We start from the raw sequence: 24,367 nt of genomic DNA, 5'->3' as shown, positions 1-24,367 counted from the left end.
CTCACTCCTCGAGACCCAGCTCAAATGTCCTCACTTCCTCGGAGTCTTCCCCGACCCTCCTGCGGGCGCGGTCGGTCTCGCCGCTCGGCTTTTGCAGTCCCGGCGCCCGCCCGGTTACTCTGCTCCGTGCACTTGTTGGGGCGCTGTGCTTTGCTTTTTCCATCTCCATGTCCCGGGGTCTAGCGCGTGATGACGATAATAATAACCCATATTTACCGAATAGCCACAAAATGTCACGTGCTACTTAATGCATTACATGTAAAGGCCCATTTAACCTTGTAAGCAATTCCATAAGGTGGATTTTATATTTTCACATTTTATGCAAGAAAGAGTTGAGGTACTCATAAATCAATTTGCCTGGAGTCCTGCAACCTGTGAGTGGAGCTGGGAAACGAATTGAAGGCTGTTGGTCCCAGGAACAGGTGACCGTTTCCGCTAGAGAGCGTTTGGGTTTGTTAAATTTCTGTGTAGCTGGTCTACATCAGCCCCTCCGGTTATGGAGGCCAGGACTACGATACACATTTTATTTTACCGAGAAGGCTTAGCAAGGAGAATTGATGTTCCTAATCATGTAGAGAGTTCATGACAAAACCAAGAGATCTGCAGACTTCGTCCTTTCACACCCTTTAGCAAGTGCCCCTCACAGAGTTGTGATTTCACGTTTCATGGTTTGGGAGGCCACTTCAGTAATGGAGAGGGCATAGAGTTTGAAAGCAGGTTGGGGTTTCATCTTTGACACTGACCAGCTACATCCCTTCCATTTTTTTCAACCTCAGTTTTCTTGTCTGTAAGGTGAGGACAATCATTTTATCTCAAAGGATTGTGGGGTGTGTTTTTTAAATGAAGAATGCAAATAATTGTTGTGAGAGAGTAAAGTGCTACACAACCTACACGATCTGTTTTTTATCTTTTATAAAGTTATAGAACTGTCAGCATTTTGCATATGACCTGTCAGCGTATGACCTGTCAGCGTATGACGGTTGGTGATATGGATCAAGTTACCTAACAGGGCATAGAGTTTGAAAGCAGGTTGGGGTTTCATCTTGGACACTGACCAGCTATATCCCTTCCGTTTTTTTCAACCTCAGTTTTCTTGTCTGTAAAATGAGAACAATCATTTTATCTCAAAGGATTGTGGGGTGTTTTTTTTTAAATGAAGACTGCAAATAATTGTTGTGAGAGAGTAAAGTGCTATACAACCTACACGATCTGTTATCTTTTATAAAGTTATAGAACTGTCAGCATTTTGCATATGACCGTTGGTGATATGGATCAAGTTACCTAATTTCCTTATATTCATTCAGGCACTGTTTTAGGAGCTGGGAATGCAGCACGCAACAAAACAATGTCCTTACATTTGGGAAATTTAGACCCTAATAGCTATATTACACATAATAATCAGGAAGGGACAGATAAGGCATGGTAAGGTAAATAGAAATTTGTGTGAAGGGTGGTGGAATTTTATTTTGGGTGGTTAGGGAACAATTTAATGAGAAGGTGACATCAGGACAGAGACCTGGAGGTGGTAAGGGAGTGAGTGCATCATGAAGATAAAGGGAGGAGGAGGCCCTGAGCTTAGAGCGTGGCTTGGTGTGTTCCAAGCATGTACAGCAAGGAGGGCTGGTGGCTGGAGGGTTCTGAGCAAAGGGGATAGGACTAAGAATGGGAATGAAAACAAGTGGAGACTGGGATCAAATAACTAGGACCCTGTTGGCCATTATAATGATCGTGGGTTTTACTCTGACTAGTATTCTCAGTGGCATAATCTGTCACTGTTTTAAAGGGATCACTTTGACTACTCTTTTGAGGAAAAGCAAATACTGGAAGCAAGGTTGAAAGCATACCTACCATCTGGTAGCTTTCACAGTAATCCAGCTGTATTATCTATTTTGTGTGTGTGTGTGTGTGTGTGTGTGTGTGTGTGTGTGTGTGTGTGTGTAAGTAATTAGCCTAAAATTTAGTAGCTTGAAACAATCATTTATTATCTTATATGTTTGTGGGTTGGAAATTCGGGAATAGCTTAGCAGCATGTTTCTAGCTTAGGATCTCCCAGGAGATTGCAGTCAAGCTGATGGTTGCTCTGCTTCCAAGATGGTCCCTTACCACTGAGCTGCCCGAGTCTCCTCAGGACACAGGGGGGAGAGCTGGAGTGCCTTTTATGACCTCGCTCCGGAAGTCATTTCTGCTTTATTAGCTTCATTAATTTATTCCAGCTCACTAAGGGGAGAAAATTAAGGTTGATGGAGAAAAGGTCTGAAGCCTCTGGGGCCTCCAACTTTTGGGGAGATGAGGAGAGCCAGCAAAAGAGACGGAAGGGAGAGGCCAGAGAGGTGGGAGGAAATCAGAGAGAAAGAGGCCCCAAGTATGAGATTCATCTAAGGAGCTGCATGTTAATTTTTTTTTTCTGCAGTAAGAAACTAATTGTCTCTGCAGACTAATATATATAGTTTCTTTGCTCAGAAAATAAAACGTTTATGCCCTCAATTGTTTTTCCTTTCTTTCTTTAAGTGACAAATTCTATTTAATAATAGTCCACATCTTAGTCCTTGCAGCATTTACACCTCTACTTCAAGTTTAGGTGGTGATGCTTCTATTTTAAACTTCATTTAAATACTCCTTTTTGAGTATTTTGAATGAGGGAAGACCAAATACATAACTTATGTCACTCTTCTACCGCTGTCCACCCAGGCTCAGAGGCTCCTGCCCTCCCAGTCTGGTTCCTAGCAAAAGTAGGAAGTTGGCCTTGTTCATTTCTGTATCACTGGTAGACAGACTACCTGATACTGAGCTGGAGTTCGTGAGGGTTTATGGGATAAATTAATGTATAAAAGAAGTGATTCTTTTTCCTTTTCCTACAGTGATGATAATGTCTATCCGGTGGTTTACAGTTTACAAAGCACAGTGACATCCATTATCCCATTTGAATGCAATCCAGTCTGGTACCATTTGCCAACTTCTGTCCTTTTCCTTTTCTGAGGGACATTGAAACCTGCCTTCTTCTGGAGCTGTGCTAGTTTATTTTCTGGCTGATCTGGCAGTGTGTTAGTAAAAGGGTGCTGAACTGCATCTAGAAGCTCAGAACTAAATCTCAATTTCAGAATTGATGTAATTTACTATGCTCCCTCCCTCTTTTTCTTGTTTTAGGGAATTCAGTTTTATAGGGATTTTTGTTTGTTTGTTTTAGTCATAAAACACTTCAAATCATTTTTAAAATAAACTTAATTTTGGGGGAACAATTTTAGATTTATAGAAAAATGTCATAGTACAGAGAGTTCCCATATACCCAGCACCCAGTTTTCCCTGTTAGTAGCATCTTACATTATTAGGATGGTGCATTTGCTGCAATTTCAAATCATTTTCTGAGGTAAAGAGGCCACATAAATAAAATGTGAACAAAATGAAGTTACTTCAACTCTGTAAGCCTCAGTTTCCTTATTGTCAGATTAGAGGTTTGGACTAAATTTATAAATAGCTCTAAAAATAATTATCTGCTAAGGTAAAATAATTATATAATTCCATTTCTTCATTGAAGTATTACTGTTACGTTCTCAAATAATGTTTACATGTCAACAGCAGTCTTATCTTAAAGGAGGATTTACTATGAGAATTCTGGTAACTGGCATGGCTTCGTATACACATTAGATTGAACTACATGAAATTAGCATTTTCACAGGTTCAAAAAATGGGCAAGCATTGGCAATTTCATTAGGTTCAACCCAATATTTGGGAGGTGAGGATTCAAAGAAGGGTAAGGGAGCCTGTGGGGCCTCTGAGACTTCCACTGTGTGCAAAAGCCCAGCCCAGCCCTCACAGTGTTAGGAGAGAAAAGGCTTTCTTAGAGCTACTCATGTTGGTATTGTTGGCACTCAGAGCTATTTCCCGACAGGTTTGTGCCTCCAACCAGCAGAGAGATTGAACTGGCAACTTACAGAGCCATGGTGAGCTGGTTGACACTGCCTTGGTGGAAAGGAAGATGTATGGAGCAGGGGAAGGCTGCATTAACCCAGTTTATAGGCTCGGAAGAGGCTGCCTGGGGTATTGGTACCACTAAGCCTTGATTGGTGCCACTCAGTTCTTCCTACTTGATGCACTTTCCTTCCTGTCTAGCACAAGCTCTGCAGTTGCCCAGGAGGCAATGTAAGTTAGTAAACTGAGTTTTCCTCTTTAACGCTGTTGTAAGAAAAACACCAGCACAAGTATAATGGTAAATGACACTGAAATCTGCTATCAGTGTGAGGGAGAGAATAGGCTGGGGTTGGGGAAGGGAGGCAGAGACTGGTGAACTCTTGTTTATATCAGTTAGCCTATGTTAAAATTGGTTTTGTTAAACATCGTTTTACTTCAAGTCATAGAACCTGTGAATGGCATTAAATGAGGATTTACTGTATTGTAATTGTGTCTATCTCCCTTGATAGACTGACATCACCTTTAGTGATTCATTCATCAGATGTTTATTAGGCACTGTGCCAGGCACTAGGGATGCAATGGTAAGCCAGGAGCTCTTGGTCTAATGCAGAGTTTCAAGAGGCATGCCAGGAAACACTAGTCCTGTGAACCTGGTCATGGTCAAATAAATTTAGGAAATAATGATCATCTAAGCTTTCCTTGGAGATTGGGGTCCATCTTAGTATTATAAAGGCACTGAGGGGTACTGTAGTGAAGGAACCTATTTATTTTGCCCAACCCAGCTTTGTGGGACTGAATGAGTATTTGCTGAATAAATTTGAGTCTTGCAGACAGTACTTTTAACTACACTGTGTGCTTTGGTCCCCAGCACAAGAGGAGGTCCAAGTGGCACAGCAATGATTAGAGACCCTTCTGGGAGCAAACAGCCTCTGGCTGCATAGGGGCCTGTGGGCTTATCGCCTGGTGCCTCCATGGAGACAGGAGGCCCTGGATTGAACAGTATGAAGCCCCAGTCACTGCAGCTGGTGCTGGAGGATCAGGTGCTGGCGCTACAGCAGCAGATGGCAGAGAACCAGGCAGCCTCCTGGCGGAAGCTGAAGAGCTCCCAGGAGGCCCAGCAGAGGCAAGCAGTCCTTGTGAGGAAGCTGCAGGCCAAGGTGAGGCAGCTGCCTTTTCAGGGAGGGAAAAGAGAAGGACACCTCCTAGAGCTGGGTGCTGAGGTGGGGTAAGGGTTGCAGGTGGCAGAACCGTGTGGTGAGAATGTCCCAAACAGCCTCTCCTTTGATACTCACCATTACTCCATGAGATATATATTGTCTCCCTTTTATCTTTTTATTATTATATTTAATCCTGACCTGAGGATGTTTTTTCTATTGATGTTCAGAGAGAGAGAGTGGAAGGGAGGGAAGAGGGGGAGAGAGAGCAAGAGAGAAACATTGATGTGAGTGAGACACATTGACTAGTTGCCTCCCATACACGCCCTGGGGATCAAACCTGCAACCAAGGTACAGGCCCTTGATTGGGAATTGAACCCACAACTCTTTGGTCCAGGGGCTGATGTTCTAACCACTGAACCAAACCGTCCAGGGCTATATTATCTCCCTTTTAAAGATGGCGTTCTTGAGGGTTAAATTAGTTGTCTAGGGTTGCTTCCCTAGTCTAAACCTAGGACCTACTATACGTTTTCTGGTTCCAAAGGCCATGATCTTGCCTTTAATACAAGAAATGTAGAGAAAGTATTTTTTTAAATATATTTTTATTGATTTCAGAGAGGGAGAGAGAGAGAGAGAGAGAGAGAGAGAGAGAGAGAGAGAGAGAGAAAGAAACATCAGTGATGTGAGAGAATCATTGACTGGCTGCCTCTTGCACATCCCACACTGAGGATCGAGCCCGCAACCTGGGCATGTGCCCTGACTGGGAATTGAACTGTGACCTCCAGGTTCATGGGTCGATGTTCAACCACTGAAGCACACTGGCTGGGCAAGAAAGTATTATTTAGATACCCACATAGAAACTATAAGATGTTGGGGGTGGGTAGCGGGGGGCTGGAGGAGGTCAATGGGGGGGGGGGGGAAAAGAAACTATAAAATGTTATGGCCTTACCTCAATGTCATCACCGACTCCCCTGTTCACAGCAGATTTGCCCACGATTCTTGGGGCTTTTGCTTTGGGCAGTTTGTACCAGCTCTGCCCATTGCTCACATCCTGCTCTGTTTGCTTCAGGTGTTGCAGTACCGGAGCTGGTGCCAAGAGCTGGAGAAGCAGCTGGAAGCCACTGGGGTGAGTGAGGCTGTTCTGTGCTCCCACTGAACCCTCAGTGAATATGCTTGTCAGGCTTCGCTTGCCGAGAGGGGTTGGGTGTGATAAGGCGGTGTTTGACAGAAGCCTCTTTCTTCAGCCCCTGAGAGCTTTGTCATGCAGGTACCTTATTGGACCTAGCTACTTCTGGCCTGTCAGACTTCAACCTTTGGCTCTCTACGGACAAAATGCAGCATCAGGAGATTTGATCAGATTGGAAGTTTTATGGAATCAGAGGGAAGAAATGCATTTTTCCTCCAGAAGGTGTCAGTGTTTCTCTGTCCTAGAGAGATGTGTGCCTTTGCAGCCTAAAAACCATATTTGTGGCAGAGGGATTTGTTTGTGCTTTTGGCTGGGTAGAACTGGCTTTCAACAACTCATTTGCCTTTGTTCCACCTCCCTCTCAGTGCCATCTCACATTCCCCTTGGAAGATTCTCTCAGAGGAACGAAAGAACCAACATTTACTGAGTACTAGTCTATGTAGGCCAGGAACCATTGTTATGTAATTATATCACTTAATCTGCAAAACAACTTTCTGAGAGGGATTATATTACCTTCATTTTGTAGCTAAAGATTTTGTGGTTCAGAGAAGTTAAGTAACTTCCCAAGGTCCAAAAATTAGTGTGGTAGAAGTCAAAGCCATCAGTGAAAGATATATCTTACGCTTCTTAGGTTGAAGTTCTTTTCGCTACCAAATGCCGTCTTCCAGGGCAAGTCACAGTTCACTTTTGGAGAAAGGGATGCAGTGGACTTACTTTCAGGATGCAGTGATTGAGAAAAGAGGCATACTGCAAACAAAGGGAAGGGAGAATAAAAAGAAAGTGGCTGCTGTAGAAGAGGGCATCAGGGAATTGGTCTGAGTGATGTTCTCTTTGGAGGTAAATTAGGCTTGTCTCTGTCTGGCTAAGGGACCGATCCCTCAGATGTGGGACAGTGTGAAGGAGCCAAACTTGGAACAGCTGCTAATGCGATTGGAGGAGGAGCAACAGAGGTGATGGACCCCACATTCTCTGTCCTGGGTGCTTGGTTAGTGGGTAGAAAAGGCTGATGGGGAACTTCTGTCCTGGGGGCTAACATAGATTAAAATCATGGACTTTCAGCCTTAGCCCTCCAGTCTTGGCACTGGAAAATTCCAGTGGTTGTCATCTTACTCCAGGAAGTCCAGTGGTTGGACCAGACCTTTATTTTGCACTTGCTCTTACCCTTCCCCAGTGCAGGTGTGAGAGTCTAGCAGAGGTAAACACTCAGCTTCGGCTACACATGGAAAAAGCTGACGTGGTCAATAAAGCACTTCGGGAAGATGTGGAAAAATTGACAGTAGATTGGAGCCGGGCCCGGGATGAGCTGATAAGGAAGGAGAGCCAGTGGCGGATGGAGCAGGAGGTAGGAGGGACGGGGCTGGGACTGAGAGGAGGGCTTGCACTCTGGGCACTACCCTGGTCAGTGCTGGAAGGGGTTTACTTGAGGACTTGGATAGAAACTGGGCTGTCGTCATTAAAGTCTCTGACCATCCCCCCCACTCATGCTGGCAGCTGACCCTGCTTGGGCCTTCAGCTTAGTTCTGCCCTTACTTGCTTAGTTGAGATTTTGCTGGCAGATGACATGACACTCAAAGCGACTCTGTCCCTGTGTAAGTAGACTAGCTTAGGTTGTAGATGGATCTGAAGTTACTGACTCCCTCATCTGGAGGTCTGCAGATGTAGATGCTAAGGAGGTAGCTATTGAAATCGAATGGGGAAGAAGTACCAGATATGGACCCTAAGGAATTTCCAGATCCCAGTTAAAGGACACTAATGTTTTCTGAGTCTTCACTCTGTGCCAGGTATTATATATTATGATAGGTGATTTAAGATATGTTACATGATTTAATACTCATTATAAGTCTAATAACAATGGTAATAGATCCCATTTGTTGAGCAGCTACTGTTTATCCTTTTCTAATCTAGCTCAAAGGAAGGCCAGAAATGCAGGTCATATATCCCAGGCCCTTTGATCTCTTGAATCCCTCTACTGACTTGATTAAGCTCTTCAGCCCAACTTGAGGATAGATACCCATTTATAAGCTATCTCCTATAAGTCCCTCCTTCCCTCCCCCTCAGTAGTTAGAAGGAATTCAAGACTCCTGGTTTGGCAAAAGATAGCCCTCTGCCCTTTGGTATGACCTGGGTTTCTGGACACACAGTTCTTCAAGGGCTACCTGAAAGGGGAGCATGGTCGCCTTCTCAGTCTGTGGCGGGAGGTGGTGACCTTCCGACGCCACTTCCTGGAAATGAAGTCAGCCACTGACAGGTTAGTGGGGCACTGAGTGGGGAGGTGGTTTGCCTCTACCATTCTGGACTTAGGATGGTGGGCTGCTGTTGGAGGGGATCAGATGACAGAGGGCAGGGGTGGGGGTAGGTGAGTGGAAATGTTGGTGGGGAGGGCTGGTGCTACTGGATTCAGATGATTTCTCCTCAGGCTTCGCTGGGTCTGATCTCCATGCTCCCTTCCCTGGTCCCTATTGGAGTCTGCTCTTTCCTTGCTTGTACTCAGAGACCTGACGGAGCTCAAGGCTGAACATGCGAAGCTTTCAGGGTCCCTGTTGACCTGTTGTCTGCGCTTGACTGTGGGAACACAGTCTCGGGAATCTGATGGATCTGGGCAACTAGATGGGAGTGCGCCAGCCCAGCTGCTGCTGCTACTAGCCAAGACCCAGGAACTGGAGAAGGAAGCCCATGAAAGGAGCCAGGAGTTAATACAGCTGAAGAGTCAAGGGGATCTGGAGAAGGCCGAGCTTCAGGATCGGTGAGATGGGCTGGGGTCCAGAAGGGGGTCACTGAGGGGAAGTTGACTCCCATAGGGTGTGAGAGATAGTGGAGGAGATGTGAAGAGCATTCTTCCCATGAAAGGGGAAGGAGATTGCCAGAGGGAGTCTAGTTTGAAATGCAATGCCACAGCTGGGGCCATGTCACTGCCCTCTGCCCTCAGACTACCTTGCAGCTCAGTTTCTCACCTGTTGACTGATAGAGCTAGCTATGACTCTGTCTTCTGTCAACACCAAACTACTTGCCATCCCCAGACCAGCCGAGCTCTTCCATGTCTCACTGCCGTTGTCCATGCTGACCTTAGCCTGCAATGCCTCCTTCCCCTTCTCTCTGCCTTATCCTTTAAGACAGTTCAGATGTCACCTCTTCTGTGAAGCCTTCTCTGACCTCAACAGCCTGTTAAATTATGCTCATATTGGTCTTTTGACCTGCTTGTTGCAGCATTGATCTCATTGTAGCTCGTTGATTATTTAGTTTCCTTTTTTATTAGATTTTTTTATTTTTATTTTTTGGATTATAATCAAAAAGATTTTTTTTTTTAAAAAAAATGTTGATAAGAAGGACAGGGACTTAAACAAAGAGCCCCTTTGAATCTCAGGACAAAGTTCAGTATTTTTATTTTTTGGATTATAATCAAAAAGATTTTTTAAAAAATGATGATAAGAAGGACAGGGACATAAACAAAGAGCCCCTTTGAATCTCAGGGCAAAGTTCAATTTATACCCCATGGCCAGGGTTGTATCACCACCTATTGGTGGTGTCCATAAATTGCAGTTTGTTTGGTTTGGTTGTGAAGGCCCTGGAAAGCATGGCAGAGACCTTGTCTTAGTACGTTTTGTGTCCCCCGTGTTTTGCACTTTTTCTGCCATATAGTACATACTCAGTAAATGTTTATTGAATGATGCAATAATTAAATGAATGACCATGCAGTGAGTTAAGGCTCCTAGAGTTGGTACAGAATAAATGATTAAGACTTTGAAAAAAATGAAGACTCCTAGATGACATTAATTCAAGAAATATTTCTTTAGCTACCCACGTAACACCAGGTACTGAGCTCCAGGATAGTGTTAAAGTGATAAAGATATATGGTGATTTTCCTGGGAGGTTAACCATAATCTCCCCCAAGTTGCCCCTCCTTTTTTCCTATCAGAGAACCTTGGGACTATCCCATGTGGCAATTCTGATGTTCTTATTGACTTCAGGGTGCTTGACTTCAAGATCAAGCGGGGCCTGGAAGGGCCTGGGCCAGGGCTTACCTTCAGCTCTCAGGCCCACAAACACGTGTTCCAGCCTTGAGATGTGGTAAATCCCTGCATGTGTCTGAGTGGCTTTTGGCTTCCCCCAGTTCAAAACTATAGCATCCTGTGGTATTCAGGGAGTGCAGGGGCTGTGGGCACCCGGGGCTCTGTGGGGGCTACAGTGGGAGTGTCTGTGCTGGGCATGGGGTGTGCTGCATAGTAGCTCTGTTCACATCAGTGGGATGCCCAGATGACAGTGCTATGCTCTCCTCTTCAGGGTGACCGAGCTCTCTGCTCTTCTGACCCAGTCTCAGAAGCAAAATGAAGATTACGAAAAGATGGTGAAGGCTCTGAGAGAGACGATGGAGATCCTGGTATATGAACCTGTGTTCTGGAAAGGAGGTGGGAGTGGGCTTGTAGATTCCTTGACCTTCATGAACAGGTAGTACTGGGTACAGTTAAATCTCTCTCGATGAAACCCCCTAAAGCTAGAAAATAAATATTGGCTGAATCTGAAAATTAATTAACTCATTCATTTATTCATTCAAGAAATATTAACTGTCTACTATCCTACTGTATTCCTGGGGAGACTACAATGGTATATGTATGCAGTGTGTCCTTATCAGAGAGAGTGGGACTGTTTAAGGGCACACTGGCAAACTAGGAAGGGGATGTGTGGAGAGATGCAAAACCTAGTCATAAAGGAACCAACTGGGGAGTGTGGCAAGGTTAGCCCAGAGAAGGAAGGCTTGAGGAAGCCGTGATGGCTGCCTTCACATACCTGAAGGACCGACACTGAGGCGAGGAGTTGACTTGTTTAATGTTTTCCAGATGGGCACAAGCAATGTCAGTGACTAGAAGTTACAGATTGGTAGGGTTTGGCTAACAGCTAGAGCTTTTCAGTAGTTGAATGGTCTATCTTGGGAAGGAGCAAGGTGTGTGTCACTAGCTTGACATCTGCCAAGGCTGTTATCAAAGGGATTCTCTCAGGTTGGGCGCTAGAACTGCTGGCTTGATCCCACATTTCCTTTCATCTCCAAGAGTTTTCAGACCTCTGGTTTTAGGCAGATTCTGAACCCTTACCCACAAGCATACCCCTAGGATCTCAGCTGGGATCAGCTGGGAGCTGGATATGTTTATGCCTTTTTGGTTCCTGTTTGTCAGGAATTTGAAAATTCAAATGTCTGCAGGGTCCAGATAAGGTAAAGTGAGTAAAGTGGGTCAGTGGTAAGAATTCTGGTTTTTTCCAGGGCTACCATATTTAGTTTTCAGTATAGAGAGCACTTGATCTTGGTGTTAAGAAAACAGTGAGGAGTAGCAGGATCTACAGGACCCTGAAGAATACGTGTTTCATCTGGAAGAGGTATCCACTGCTCACTTAAGTAAATTATTGCCATGTAGGAATGAGGGCTGGTATGGCCCATTTGTTACGTTTTTGAGAAGCCAGAAATTCAAATCTCAATTCATAAAATCTCTCAATTTTGTAAATGTTGGTCCAACAAAACATCGCTACAGGTATATGTCATTAGGCCTTCACTAACACAATATGATAGGAAGGAAGAGAGGAAATCTTGTTTTTAACTATATTTTTATTATTGATTTCAGAGAGGAAAGGAGAGGGATAAAGAGATAGAAACATCAATGATGAGAGACAATCATTGATTGGCTCAGGTCTCCTACTGGGGATTGAGCCCGAAACCCAGACATGTACCCTGACCGGGAATCAAACCATGATCTCCTAGTTCATAGGTCGATGCTCAACCACTGAGCCAAGCTGGCTTTAGTCTTAAGCATCATTTTGCTGTTTAGAGACAGTAGCCATCCTCCAATGACAGCTCACATTTATTGAGCATTTGCTTTGTGCCAGGCATTATGTTGAGTAATTTTTTCCATTTAAGCATCAAAACCTGTGAAGTAGTTACTGCTAATTATTTGTTTTAAAGAGAAGGAAGCTCAAAGGAGCAGTTACCTAAAGTTACCAAGTTAGTAACTGATAGAACAAGAACTCTGATCTAGGCAGTCTAGTTTGGAGCTCTTAATCACCAAACTGAGCTCTTAATCACCACATCCTATTGTCTTCAGTCTCCCGGGACGACATTAGCATTCATGCATGGTCAGGAAAAAAGTGGGTTAACAGAATAGACAGAATGAGACTCTAGTTGATTTGGGGCCTTGGAATGATAAATTCTTTTCTGAGAATTTGGCTCTTAGGTCCTATTTTGTTCCCTATTCAGGAGACAAATCATGCAGAATTAATGGAGCATGAGGCATCTCTTAGTAGGAATGCCCAAGAGGAGAAGCTGTCATTACAGCAAGTGATCAAGGATATAACCCAGGTACTGGCAGACCTTCTGTTCATGATGACCAGGTTATGCCTCACTCCTCCCCAGGCTTCCCAGTCATGCCTACATTTCCACTCTCTGAGGTGTTTGGACTTAGGATCCTGTGGGATGATTTCTCTCAGCGTATTTTAAGACTGGAACCTTAGGAGTAGCTGAGCATTCGTGTGTTCGTTCTGCTTGCTGGAACAGGCTCCCCCTTCCCCTGTTACTTTCCTCCATTGATTTCTAGAGAGTGGGAGGGAGGGAGGCTAGAGAGTAACATCGATTGGTTGCCTCCCGCACGTGCCCCTACCAGAGCTGGGGAACCTGCAACCAGGACCCTTCAGTCCATGGACTGACACTCTAACCACTGAGCAACACTGGCTAGGGCCAGGTTTCCTTTTCTTATTGCCACCTGTAATTCTCAGGCCCGTGGCTGGGTTCTGGTCTACGTTACCTCAAGAGCCTCTTCTTCCTTCATTTCACCATTTATTACCTCGGAGAGTGCTCTAGCCTTGCTAGTCCTAGGTTTAGGTGACCGAAGGTGAAGAGTTGAAGGAACCACCTGTTTTGCTCTTAGATACCCTCTTCCCACCCCCTAGGGAAAGGACCCAAGAAGGAAACCATCAGGTTTGTCCAGCCTGTGGTGTTAGTACTTGTGTGGACTCTGGTCCTTGCTCACCAGAGTGGTGAGCCTGCTGTGCTGGGTTTTAGGTCATGGTGGACGAAGGGGACAATATGTCCCAAGGCTCTGGTCACGAGAGCACCTTGGAGCTGGACTATAGTGACTTCTCCTCCCAGTTTGACTCCCAGGACCCAGACAAGGCTGTAACTCTGGTGCGTTCAGTGCTGACTCAGAGACGCCAGGCTGTGCAGGTAAGAACCCCAGATTCCTCCTCAACCACATGGGTGGGTATCTAGAGTGATATGTGCCCCAGGTACCCTCCTAGCCTGGACTGCCCCTTTCCCTATGTTGACCAGTCATGAGGTGTTTTGTCAACACCCCAAAGTGCCCATTAGAATCTCTCTGTGTCTGCCCAGTTGTACTGGTGGGTAACAGGCACATTCTCTGTGCCAGTCAATGCAAAGATTGGTGATCGAAGCCCTGGGAGAGTATGGGTGAGTGTGCCCCAATTCTAAGCCCCCCCCCCAACACACACACACACACTATATATATATATATATATATTTGAAGGTGATGAACTCTGAGACTCCAGGAGCCACAGAAGCTCAATAATCTCTGATCCTCTGTCTTCTCGACTGGTCGCATCTCTTCCTAGCTTACCCGTGTCGTGGCAGCCCCCAAGCCCTGCCTAGCTCTCCATTCAGGCTCTGACATCCCTCCTCTCCCTGCCCTCTTGTTCACCATCTCACTTCTGCTACTCTTCCTGCACAGGACCTAAGGCAGCAGCTTTCAGGCTGTCAGGAAGCTGTGAGCTTCTTGCAGCAGCAGCATAATCAGTGGGAGGAAGAAGGTGAGGCCTTGAGACAGCGGTTACAGAAGCTCACTGGGGAGCGGGACACTCTGGCAGGGCAGACTGTGGACCTCCAGGGAGAAGTGGACTCGCTCAGCAAGTGAGCAGGGGCTGCTCATTCCCCCCTTCCTCCCCGGGCTCAGTTCTTGCCTGGCCATTTACCCTCTTCCATCGTGTTTCTGGTTGGCTGCCCGGCTCTCCCTGAAACCCAGGGCTGCTCAGGGCTGCCTTGCTTTGTGCTCTGCTTGTTCCTGCTCACTCAGTTTTGGGTTCTTGTGGTGATAAAAAAGTGTCTTGCTTAAAAGGGAAGATGAGAAATTTAAAGGAAACAGATGCCTCTGTCCTTTAACCCTGTGATGTCTGCTTCCAGGGAGGACTCTAGGTTCCAAGGTCTCTGCTCATCTCTGGTTCCTTCTTCCAGGGAGCGAGCGCTCCTGCAGGAGACCAGGGAAGAGCTGCAGCAGCAGCTGGCGGTGCTGGAGCAGGAGGCCTGGCGCCTGCGCAGGACAAACATGGAGCTGCAGCTGCAGGGGGACTCTGCTCAGGGCGAGAAGGAGGAGCAGCAGGAGGAGCTGCACCTGGCTGTCCGGGAGAGGCAGCGCCTGTGAGTGTGACCCGTCCCTTCTCACTGGGCTTGATCTTCCCTTCATTTTTTAAAAAATATATTTTTATTGATTTCAGAGATGAAAGGAGGGAGAGAGAGATAGAAACATCAGTGATGAGAGAGAATTATTGATCTGCTGCCTCCTGCACACCCCACACTGGGGATTGAGCCCACAACCTGGTCATGTGCCCTGACCGGAAATGGAGCCGCAGCCTTCTGGTTCATAGGTCGATGCTCAACCACTGAGCCACGCTGGCCGGGTAGTCTTCCATTTAATTCCACACCCTCCTCACCACTCCCCTCTCTTAGAAAATGGAGTAAATAGAAGCCTGGTGTGAAGTGGGTTCAGATTAGCTTACTACTCCTTCCTTTGCAAAAAGATGAATACAGAAAGTTCATCCAGGCTTTGCTCAGCACCTGTGGGGAAACAGAAATAAATAAGACACAGGCCTTCATCTCAAGCAGTTTGCAATCTGATGGGGAAGACAGACAAGAACTAATTGTAGCATGAGGCCAGATGAAGTATCAGCTAAATAGAGTGTCAGGCCAGGAGCATAGGAATAACAATTAATTATTGAAAGCTTCATGGAGAAGAGGGTAGACTTTGAGTTGGGCCTTGACATATCTTGATTTGTGGAGAGGGGAAGAAGGGCTAAAGGAGTAGGTTAGCAAAGAAAAGGAGGCAAGAAGGTTTATGGTGTGTTCAGAGTAGCCTGGCTGGATAAAGGGTAGGACTTACCCTGGAAAGTAGTGGGAAATGAGCTGGTCAAGAAAGGGAGTTCCCACCCTAGTCAGTGTGGCTCTATGGATAGAGTGTTGGCCTGTGGACCGAAGGGACCCGGGTTTGATTCCAGTCAAAGGCACATACCTTGATTGCAGGCTCCTCCCCAACCTGGGCCCTGATCAGGGCATGTGCAAGAGGCAACCAATCGATGTGTTTCTCTCACATTGATATTTCTCTGTCTCCCCCTCTCTCTTCCACTCTCTCTAAAAATCAATGGAAAAATAAACTCAGGTGAGGATTAAAAAAAAAAAAGAAAGAAAGAAAGATAGTTCCAGAGTAAAGAGACCCAGCTAATCTGTAAAAAGTAAGGCTTTTCAGGCTGAGCAAAAGCTTGGTTTAAATTATGGCTCTGCTACTTGGACAGTTTACTTTATTTGTAAAATGGGGGTGATAATATTTACCTTGAAGAGTCGTTGGGAAGATTAGTGTTTTTGCAAAATGCCAATGGAGAGCCCTGCATACGGTAGGGCTGCATTTGTGTAACTGGTGGCAGGAACTGTACCTTCTTCACCTCTGGTATAATCCCTCCTCCCCTGTGCCCTACCTCCTTGCACCTAATAAGTACGAATAGTGGATTCTTGAAGGATTACTATAAGGATCATGACTTGTGCAAGGAATGGTTCTTCCTGTACCAAGGAGAATTATTAACAATCCATAAAAAAAAAGCACATTTTAAAATTTAATTTGTTTGAATTGATAATACTTTTATCAATACTTGTATGATTCAAAAGTCAAAACTATTTTAAAAGACATACACAGAGCCTGACTGGTGTGGCTCAGTGGTTGAGTGTTGACTTATGAACTAGGAGATCATGGTTCGATTCCCAGTCAGGGCACATGCCTGGGTTGCAGGCTCAATCCCCAGTAGGGAGCGTGCAGGAGGCAGCCAATCAATGATTCTCTCTCATCATTGATGTTTCTATCTCTCTCCCTTCTTCTCTGAAATCAATAAAAATATATTTTAAAATAAATAAGTAAAAAGATTTACACAGAGAAAGTCTTACTCCCCCCTGCTTCATTCATTCCATTTTCCTTCCTTCTTTAGGTAATCATTTAAATTAATTTTTAGTTGTCTTTCCAGTGCTGCTTTATGCAAACTATGTATAATTCTTATTTTCCCCAATATCTTGTATATACTACATACACTGTTCTGCACCTTCCTTTTTTTGTCACTTTATGTCTTGGAGATCTTATCATTTATTAGAGACCTTCAGTTTTTTTTGCATAGCAAAGGTAATTATATTCCTGTTACCTTTTGTCACATGGCCACTCTGTAAGACTTCCTCTAGCCCCATCTCCTTCCCACCTTAGTCAGGAGATGCTGGCCGGCCTGGAAGCGAAACAGTCAGAATCACTCAGTGAACTGATCACTCTTCGGGAAAACCTGGAGTCAAGTCGCCTGGAAGGGGAGTTGCTGAGGCAAGAGCAAACCGAAGTGACCGCAGCGTTGGCGAGGGTGCGTAGGCCTCCTCTCACCTCATTCTTAACCCTGCAAGCCAGATCCTTTATATTTTTTGCCTCAATCACTAGTCTGTGCTTTTGGGTTCTTTCCCTGCCAATATACTCTCTATCTCAGAGTTAGAATGGTTTTCTGAAGTATAAATATGTCAGCCTCTTTTCTAAAACAATTTAATGCCTTCCTAGCTCCTTGGAGCTGCATTCAAAGCCCTTTGCCATCTGCCTCAAACTGTTTCTAGCCTCCCCTTCATTCCAAATCCCTGTCCTAGCTCCTCATATGCCTATACTCCTGCCACAAAGCATGAATTGCAATTTCAGTTCCACCATGTTCTTTCATAACTCTAATACTTCATGACTCTAATTCTTTCATGACTCTAACTGCTTCTTTCCTCCCCTTTTAACCACAAACTGTTCCTTATCTCAGTATCCAACTTAATGGTCAGCTCTTCTCCAAGCATATTTGATTCTCCCAAACTGAATCAGTGCTTTCTTTGGGTTCCCAAAGCACTTTGGCTTACATTGTCTATGATGTCATTCCAGTTGTAGTTGTTTACATCCCGCTGTCTGTGCCTCTATACTGTGAGCTCTTCTTACTCCTCAGTGAATGAAGAAATGAATGAATGAATGGAAAACTTGGTTAGACTGTAAGGGAAGGAATGGAGTGTTAACTAATCTCTGCAAGGAAAGCAGCAGGTGCTGGGGATGTGAGCTGTGAGCTGTTGCAGGAAAACTGGAAGTAGGAAACCCTTTGACTCTCTTTGTTTTTAGGCAGAACAGTCCATTGCAGAGCTGTCGAGTTCTGAGAACAGCCTGAAGGCTGAAGTAGCTGATCTTCGGGCTGCAGCTGCCAAGCTCAGCGCCTTAAACGAGGCTTTGGCCTTAGATAAAGTCGCACTGAACCAGCAGCTTCTCCAGGTGAGGGAAGCTTTTTCTGATAAACGGGGTAGGGCTGGGCCCAACTGAGGGTAAGCCAGTGACAGAAGCAGCTGTTGCCCATGACAAGGAGGAGTCCTTAAATGGATCAGCTCAAGGCAGATCAGCTCCCAAATGTAGTCCTGAAATGAGCAGAAAGAGCATTTATGGTGCAGAGGAGAGCAGACTATAAGGACTGGGCTTAGCCTTTAAACTACTCCCTTCCCTCACCTACAGCAGAACCGCCTTTGGGCTTTAGGGTAAAATCACCAGGGCTGGGAAAGAGGCCCGTGCCCTCAGGAAGGAAGACTAGGTTTTTATTTATTTAATTTATTTTTATTAGCATAACAATTTATTAGCCAACAAATGAAATGACACCTCTAGATCTCAACCCATATAGGATCTTAAATAATAAACATCACAAACACAGGAAGATTAGGGTTTCTTAAAATTGTTGGTAGTATTACAGATGTCTCCCGATTCCTCCCCTTTGTCCCCTTCCACCCAGCCCCACCCCACCCAAGCCTTCACTACATTATTGTGTCTATGGATGGGCTATGCATACATGCATATATGTTTTTGGTTAATCTCTCCCCTCCCCCCCCTCCCCTGTTCCCTTCAGATCTGTCAGTAATGATGTTTACTTTGAATTTATATTAGTTCACACAAACACTCCATCCATGCTTTTGTTCCGGCCCTTCGGTCCAGTTTAAGAACCCATTGTGGCCCTCGAGTCAAAAAGTTTGCCCACCCCTGGTCTATGGGCTATGCATACATGCATATATATTTTTGGTTAATCTCTCCCCTCCCCACCTCCCCTGTTCCCTTCAGATCTGTCAGTTTTTTTCCATGAATCCATGTCTTTGGACCCATTTTGTTCATCAGTTTATTTTGTTCATTCAGGAAGACTAGGTTTTTATTCCTGTTGCATAAGATACCAGCAATCACCAGAAAAGGATTTGCTGAAGAGCCTAAGTCTCAAAGCATTTTCTGTATGGGTTACAAATTTAGCATGTCTCTTTACTACCTGTTCCCTGAGCCCCAGAAATCTTTGATGTTTTCTTATTCTGAATTTTTTGAGAATAATATTTTGCCTTTTTATCTCTATCCCAAGCATCAGTCCATCTAATACCTGGAATATAGGCACTAGATCAAATGAATGCATTGTCCCCCTCTCTTATAAGCACTCCTGTGTTCATCTTTGGAGAATAGAGTCATATCTCACTTGGATTTCTGTCTCAGTGCTTGATCGCTAAACTAACCACTTGTCTTTGATGCCTTTCCCTTGTTGGTCAGTAGTTAGAACAGGAGAACCAGTCTGTGTGCAGCAGAATGGAGGCTGCAGAGCAGGCGAGAAACACTTTGCAGGTGGGCCTGGAAGAGGTGGAGAGGAGTAGGGAAGCCCTGTGGGAAAAGAACACTCACCTGGAGGCCCAACTGCAGAAAGCGGAGGAGACGGGGGCTCAGCTGCAGGCAGATCTCAGGGGCATCCAAGAAGAGAAGGAAGAACTTCAAGAGAAACTAAGCGAGGTAAGAAGACAAAATGCATACCATCTCGTTAAGGTATAATACATGCTCACTGCAAAACACTGCAGAGATGATTGAGAAAGTGATAAAGTCTTACTTCCTAGAAATGACCAGTGTTACTAGTTTGGGGAATATCTCAGTGGATAGAGCGTCGGCCTGCGGACTGTGTATGCTCTGGTAGTACCTTGTGCACATTTCAAACACCACACCTTCATACTATATAATAATTGTCTGTTTACCTGTCTCCACCATCAGAGCACAAGCTCCTTGAAGACAAGACTATATCTTATTTGCTTTTGTTCCTCCAGCTTATAGTACAGTGTCTAACACATAACAGGGGCTCAGTACGTTTTTTCTGAACCAATGACCTGCCTCAAAGGTCATCTTTCTCCTCCACCACACTTCTCATTGCCATAATAATTACACATAATCTCCCTTCTCAGAGTCCCTTTCTTAGGGCACTGATCACTTTCTTCCTGGTATTATGCATGTGTCTTCTCCTTAAGACTAAAAGCTCCTTAGAGGTAGGTCTCTTGCAGCCCTAGCACAGGGTCTTGCTCGAAGGAGAGCATGCTTCCTGTCTGGGGGCTTGATGGGTTGATAGAGAAATACATTAATGCTACTTGGTATGAGTGGGCAACTCTGGAGAGAATCCTGCCCGTGCTCTGAATCTCACCACTGTCTTCCCCTCAGGCACGTCACCAGCAGGAGGCAGCCTCAGCTCAGCTGGAGCAGCTACATCAGGAAGCAAAGCGACAAGAAGAAGTGCTGGCCCGGGAAGTTCAGGAGAAGGAGGCCCTAGTTCGGGAGAAGGCAGCTCTAGAGGTGCGGCTGCAGGCGGGGGAGCGGGACCGGCAGGACCTCTCTGATCAACTACTGGGGCTCAGGTAGGACCCAGACCCAGTTCAGCCAAGGGCAGAAGGAGCTTTTCAAGGCAAAGGGTAGCCAAGCTAAGTTCCCTGCCCAAAGTGTATGGGTTCTATATGAGTTATGAATTTGTGATTGCCCCCCTAACTTCTTCAAGTAGCCAGTACTTAGAACCCAACTCCTCTTAAGGAAGGGTAAGGGGCTTGATGGGTAAGAACTCTTTCTGATTCCTGAACCTGACAGCTCAGCCAAGGAGTTCCTGGAGAGCAGTCTGTTTGAGGCCCAACAACAAAATTCTCTGATAGAGGTCACCAAGGGGCAGCTGGAGGTCCAGATTCAAACTGTCACTCAAGCCAAGGAAGTAATCCAAGGTGAGAACCCAAATGGAATGGCCACACATGGGGATGTTGAAAGCCGGGAAGGCAGAGGGAAGCTATTAGAGGTCCTTCTCTAGCCAGGTTCAGGGCTTTTGGGATGGGAGTTGCTCAGAGGTCTAGGGAGAGGAGTTTTGTGTGTATGTTTTTAATTGATTTTTTAAAAAGAAAGATAAGAAGGGAGAGAAAGAGATAGAAGCATCGATGAGAGAGAAACATCAATCAGCTCCTCCTGCACAGCCCCACCAGAAATTGAGCCCACAACTCGGGCATGTGCCCTGACCAGGAATTGAACTGGCGACCTCTCGGTGAATGGGTCTATGCTCAACCACTGAGCAACACTGGCCCAGAGGGAGGAGGAGTTTTGGTTTTTTTAATAATATATTTTTTAAAATATATTTTTATTGATTTCAGAGAGAGAGAAACATCAATGATGAGAGAGAATCATCGATCAGCTGCCTCCTGCAAGCCCCCTACTGGGGATTGAGCCCACAACTCAGGCATGTGCCCTTGACTGGACTTGAACCCAGGTCGCAGGCCGTTGCTCTATCCACTGAGCCAAATCAGCTAGGGTGGGAAGAGGAGGTTTTAAAAGGAGGAGGGCAGAGGCTCAGAGATCAGATCCTGTCCCTTGCATCTTAGGAGAAGTAAGGTGCTTGAAGCTGGAACTGGACACTGAACGGAACCGGGCAGAGCAGGAGCGGGATACAGCAGCCAGACAGCTTGCCCAGGCTGAGCAAGAGGGGCAGACTGCTCTGCAGCAGCTGAATTCAGCTCATGAGGAGGAGGTGAACAGGCTCCAGGAGAAATTGGTAGGTGGTGGATGTGGCTAGGGGATGGGAGAGGCCTCCCTTCAGGGAGTGTTCCATCTGCTAACTCTAGATCCAGATATTACTGCTTATAAGAGTGAAATATGTATAAGATTAGCCTGGTTACCAAGGTGCCAACTCCTGCTTCCAGCTCTTTTTTTTTTTTTAATTTTGTTTTTTAAGTATAGTTTACAGTCAATATTATTTTGTACTAGAGGCCCGATGCACGAATTTGTGCACTGGTGGGGTCCCTCGGCCTGGCCTGTGGGGATCGGGCCGAAACCGGCAGTCCAACATCCCCTGAGGGGTCCTGGATTGTGAGAGGGTGCAGGCCAGGCTGAGGGACCCCACTGGTGCACGAATCCATGCACCAGGCCTCTAGTATGCATATAAGATCTTTGGTTAATCTCTTCCCGCCCTCCCCCCTCTCCCCTTCCCTCTGAGATTCATCAGTCTGTTCCATGTTCCCATGCCTGCAGCTTCTGCTCCTGTGTTGAGTGTCTGCCCTCTGGTGGTCAGTGCATGTCATAGCTACTGGTCGAATAGTCAGACAGTTGCTTGGGCTTTTATATATATAAATTTTTTATATATATAAATTACTTTCAGGCATATAGTGGTTATATTTTACAGTGTGTTCCCCCCATATTTCCAGTACCCACCTGGCACCATGCATAGTTATTACAACTTTAGTGACTATATTTATATGCTATACTTTACATCCCCTTGACTATTCTGTAAGTACCAATTTGTATTTCTTAATTTATTTCCCTTTTTCATTCACCCCCCTCCCCCATCCCAGGGGTCCTCAAACTTTTTAAACAGGGAGCCAGTTCACTGTCCCTCAGACCACTGGAGGGCCGGACTATAGTTTAAAAAAAAACAAGTCGGCTGCTAAGCAACAGGCAGTGGTGGCAAAAACACCCGGCAGGCCTGATAAATGTTTTCGGCGGGCCGTAATTTGAGGACCCCTGCTCTATCCACTGAGGCAAACTGGTTAGGGCCCAATGTGTACTTCTTAATTCCTTCACCTTTTTTATCCAAATCCTCAACCTCCCTCCCCTTTGGCATCCATTAGTCTGTATCTATGAGTCTATTTCTATTTTGTGTGCTCGTTGATTTTGTTCTTTAGATTCCACATATAAGTGAAAACATATGGTATTTGTCCTTCTCTGACTAACTTATTTCACTTAGCATAATACCCTCTAGTTCATCCATACTCTTGCAGATGGTGAGATTGCACTCTTTTTTATGGCCAAGTAATATTCTATTGTATGTATTTACCACAACCTTTAATCCACTTGTCTGTTTTCGGGCACTTGGGTTGCTTCCATATCTTGCCTATTGTAAATACTGCTGCAATGAACATACGGGTGCATATATTCTTTCGAATTAGTCTTTTGGGTTTCTTTGGTCTAGCTTCTAGATCTTAAATAAATAATATGTAAAAACTACTAATATGTAAAAAAACTAAGAATAGTTCCTGCCATATAGTGAACTCTGTATTATTATATGCTAGCTATTATCATTGTTGCGATATGTACAGATAATTAAATGCGGATCCTGGGATTTAGAATTGGCCCCAGGATGGACAGGGAGCAGAGGAATGCTGAAAACATATGGTATTTGTCCTTCTCTGACTAACTTATTTCACTTAGCATAATACCCTCTAGTTCATCCATACTCTTGCAGATGGTGAGATTGCACTCTTTTTTATGGCCAAGTAATATTCTATTGTATGTATTTACCACAACCTTTAATCCACTTGTCTGTTTTGGGGCACTTGGGTTGCTTCCATATCTTGCCTATTGTAAATACTACTGCAATGAATACGGGTGCATATATTCTTTTGAATTAGTTTTTTGGGTTTCTTTGGTCTAGCTTCCAGATCTTAAATAAATAATATGTAAAAAACATTAAGAACAGTTCCTGACATATAGTGAACTCTTTATTATTATATGCTAGCTATTATCATTGTTGCGATATGTACAGATAATTAAATGCAGATCCTGGGATTTAGAATTGGCCCCAGGATGGAAAGGGAGCAGAGGAATGCCTTGGAAACATTCTTGCCCAATTCAAAACTATTTTTCTTTTGTCTTTTAATTATATAATTTAGTCCATTTTCTATTATTGTGATTATAGGTATATTTGGATTTATTTCCACCATCTTATGCTATTTGTCCTGCCTTTTTATGTCTTTTGTGGAGGGGAGATCACCTTTCTTAACTTCTTTTAGAGGATTAAATTGAATGATTAAGTTGTAGTCTTACCTCTTTTTCTCTCTACTGCTTTGGATGATATGTACTGTATTTTTTATTCTTTTAGTTGTTTCCTTAAATACATATTTATTTTTGGTTAATCCTCACTGGAGGATATATTTCCATTGGTTTTTTATTTACTTACTAGAGGCTCGATGCACGAAATTTGTGCATGGGTAGGGTCCCTAGGCCTGGCCGGCGATCAGGGCCAATCTGTGGGGCGACCAGCGGGGTAATCGGCGGGGGGGATCTGCTGGCACCCACTTTGGTTGGCCTGGGGCCTGCTGGCTGGGGGCAGCTCCTGCGTTGAGCGTCTGCCCCCTGGTGGTCAATACACATCATAGCAACTGGTCATTCCACTAGTTGTTCTGCTGTTCAGTCAATTTGCATATGAGGCTTTTATTATATAGGATTTATTTTTAGAGAGAGTGGAAGGGAAGGGGAGGAGAGAGAGAGAGTGAAAGAGAGAGAGAGAAAGAGAGAAACCTCAATGTGAGAGAGACACAGTGATTGGTTGCCTCTCCCATGTGTCCCAACAGGGCAACTGGGGTCGGGGATGGAACCTGAAACCCAGGCACCTGCCCTTGACCGAGAATCGAACCCATGACCTTCCGGTATGCTGGCTGATGCTCTAAACACTGAGCCACATTGGCCAGGGCTAGTTGTTTTCTTTAGTATTTTAAAACTAGAGGCTCGGTGCACAAAAATTTGTGCACTCGGGGGGGTCCCTC

General features: G+C 45.1%; 1 protein-coding gene across 4 annotated transcripts in view; it reads left to right on the top strand.

Moving 5' to 3' along the window:
- The first annotated feature begins 3,504 nt into the window (after positions 1-3,504).
- CEP250 (centrosomal protein 250kDa) overlaps positions 3,505-24,367 on the top strand; it is a 42,384-nt gene continuing 21,521 nt past the window's right edge. Inside the window, exons 1-18 of one of the 4 annotated variants that reach the window (XM_005879760.2) lie at positions 3,505-4,137; positions 4,775-5,063; positions 6,130-6,186; positions 7,114-7,196; positions 7,423-7,588; positions 8,388-8,494; positions 8,738-8,989; positions 10,525-10,621; positions 12,482-12,583; positions 13,283-13,444; positions 13,965-14,143; positions 14,465-14,647; positions 16,743-16,887; positions 17,658-17,804; positions 19,101-19,331; positions 20,022-20,215; positions 20,439-20,566; positions 21,212-21,381. In XM_005879760.2, coding sequence (XP_005879822.1) covers positions 4,878-5,063; positions 6,130-6,186; positions 7,114-7,196; positions 7,423-7,588; positions 8,388-8,494; positions 8,738-8,989; positions 10,525-10,621; positions 12,482-12,583; positions 13,283-13,444; positions 13,965-14,143; positions 14,465-14,647; positions 16,743-16,887; positions 17,658-17,804; positions 19,101-19,331; positions 20,022-20,215; positions 20,439-20,566; positions 21,212-21,381 — 2,589 coding nt within the window. In that variant the 5' untranslated portion in view covers positions 3,505-4,137; positions 4,775-4,877. Of the gene's footprint in view, positions 4,138-4,286; positions 5,064-6,129; positions 6,187-7,113; positions 7,197-7,417; positions 7,589-8,387; positions 8,495-8,737; positions 8,990-10,253; positions 10,312-10,524; positions 10,622-12,481; positions 12,584-13,282; positions 13,445-13,964; positions 14,144-14,464; positions 14,648-16,742; positions 16,888-17,657; positions 17,805-19,100; positions 19,332-20,021; positions 20,216-20,438; positions 20,567-21,211; positions 21,382-24,367 lie in introns of those variants that run through there. The other 3 variants (XM_014550663.1, XM_014550664.1, XM_005879764.2) reach the window with 3 other exon arrangements.

Source organism: Myotis brandtii, unplaced genomic scaffold, assembly GCF_000412655.1.
Source record: "Myotis brandtii unplaced genomic scaffold, ASM41265v1 scaffold61, whole genome shotgun sequence".
In the NCBI taxonomy this organism is placed as follows: domain Eukaryota; kingdom Metazoa; phylum Chordata; class Mammalia; order Chiroptera; family Vespertilionidae; genus Myotis; species Myotis brandtii.
This window is presented reverse-complemented; position numbering and strand designations above follow the sequence as displayed.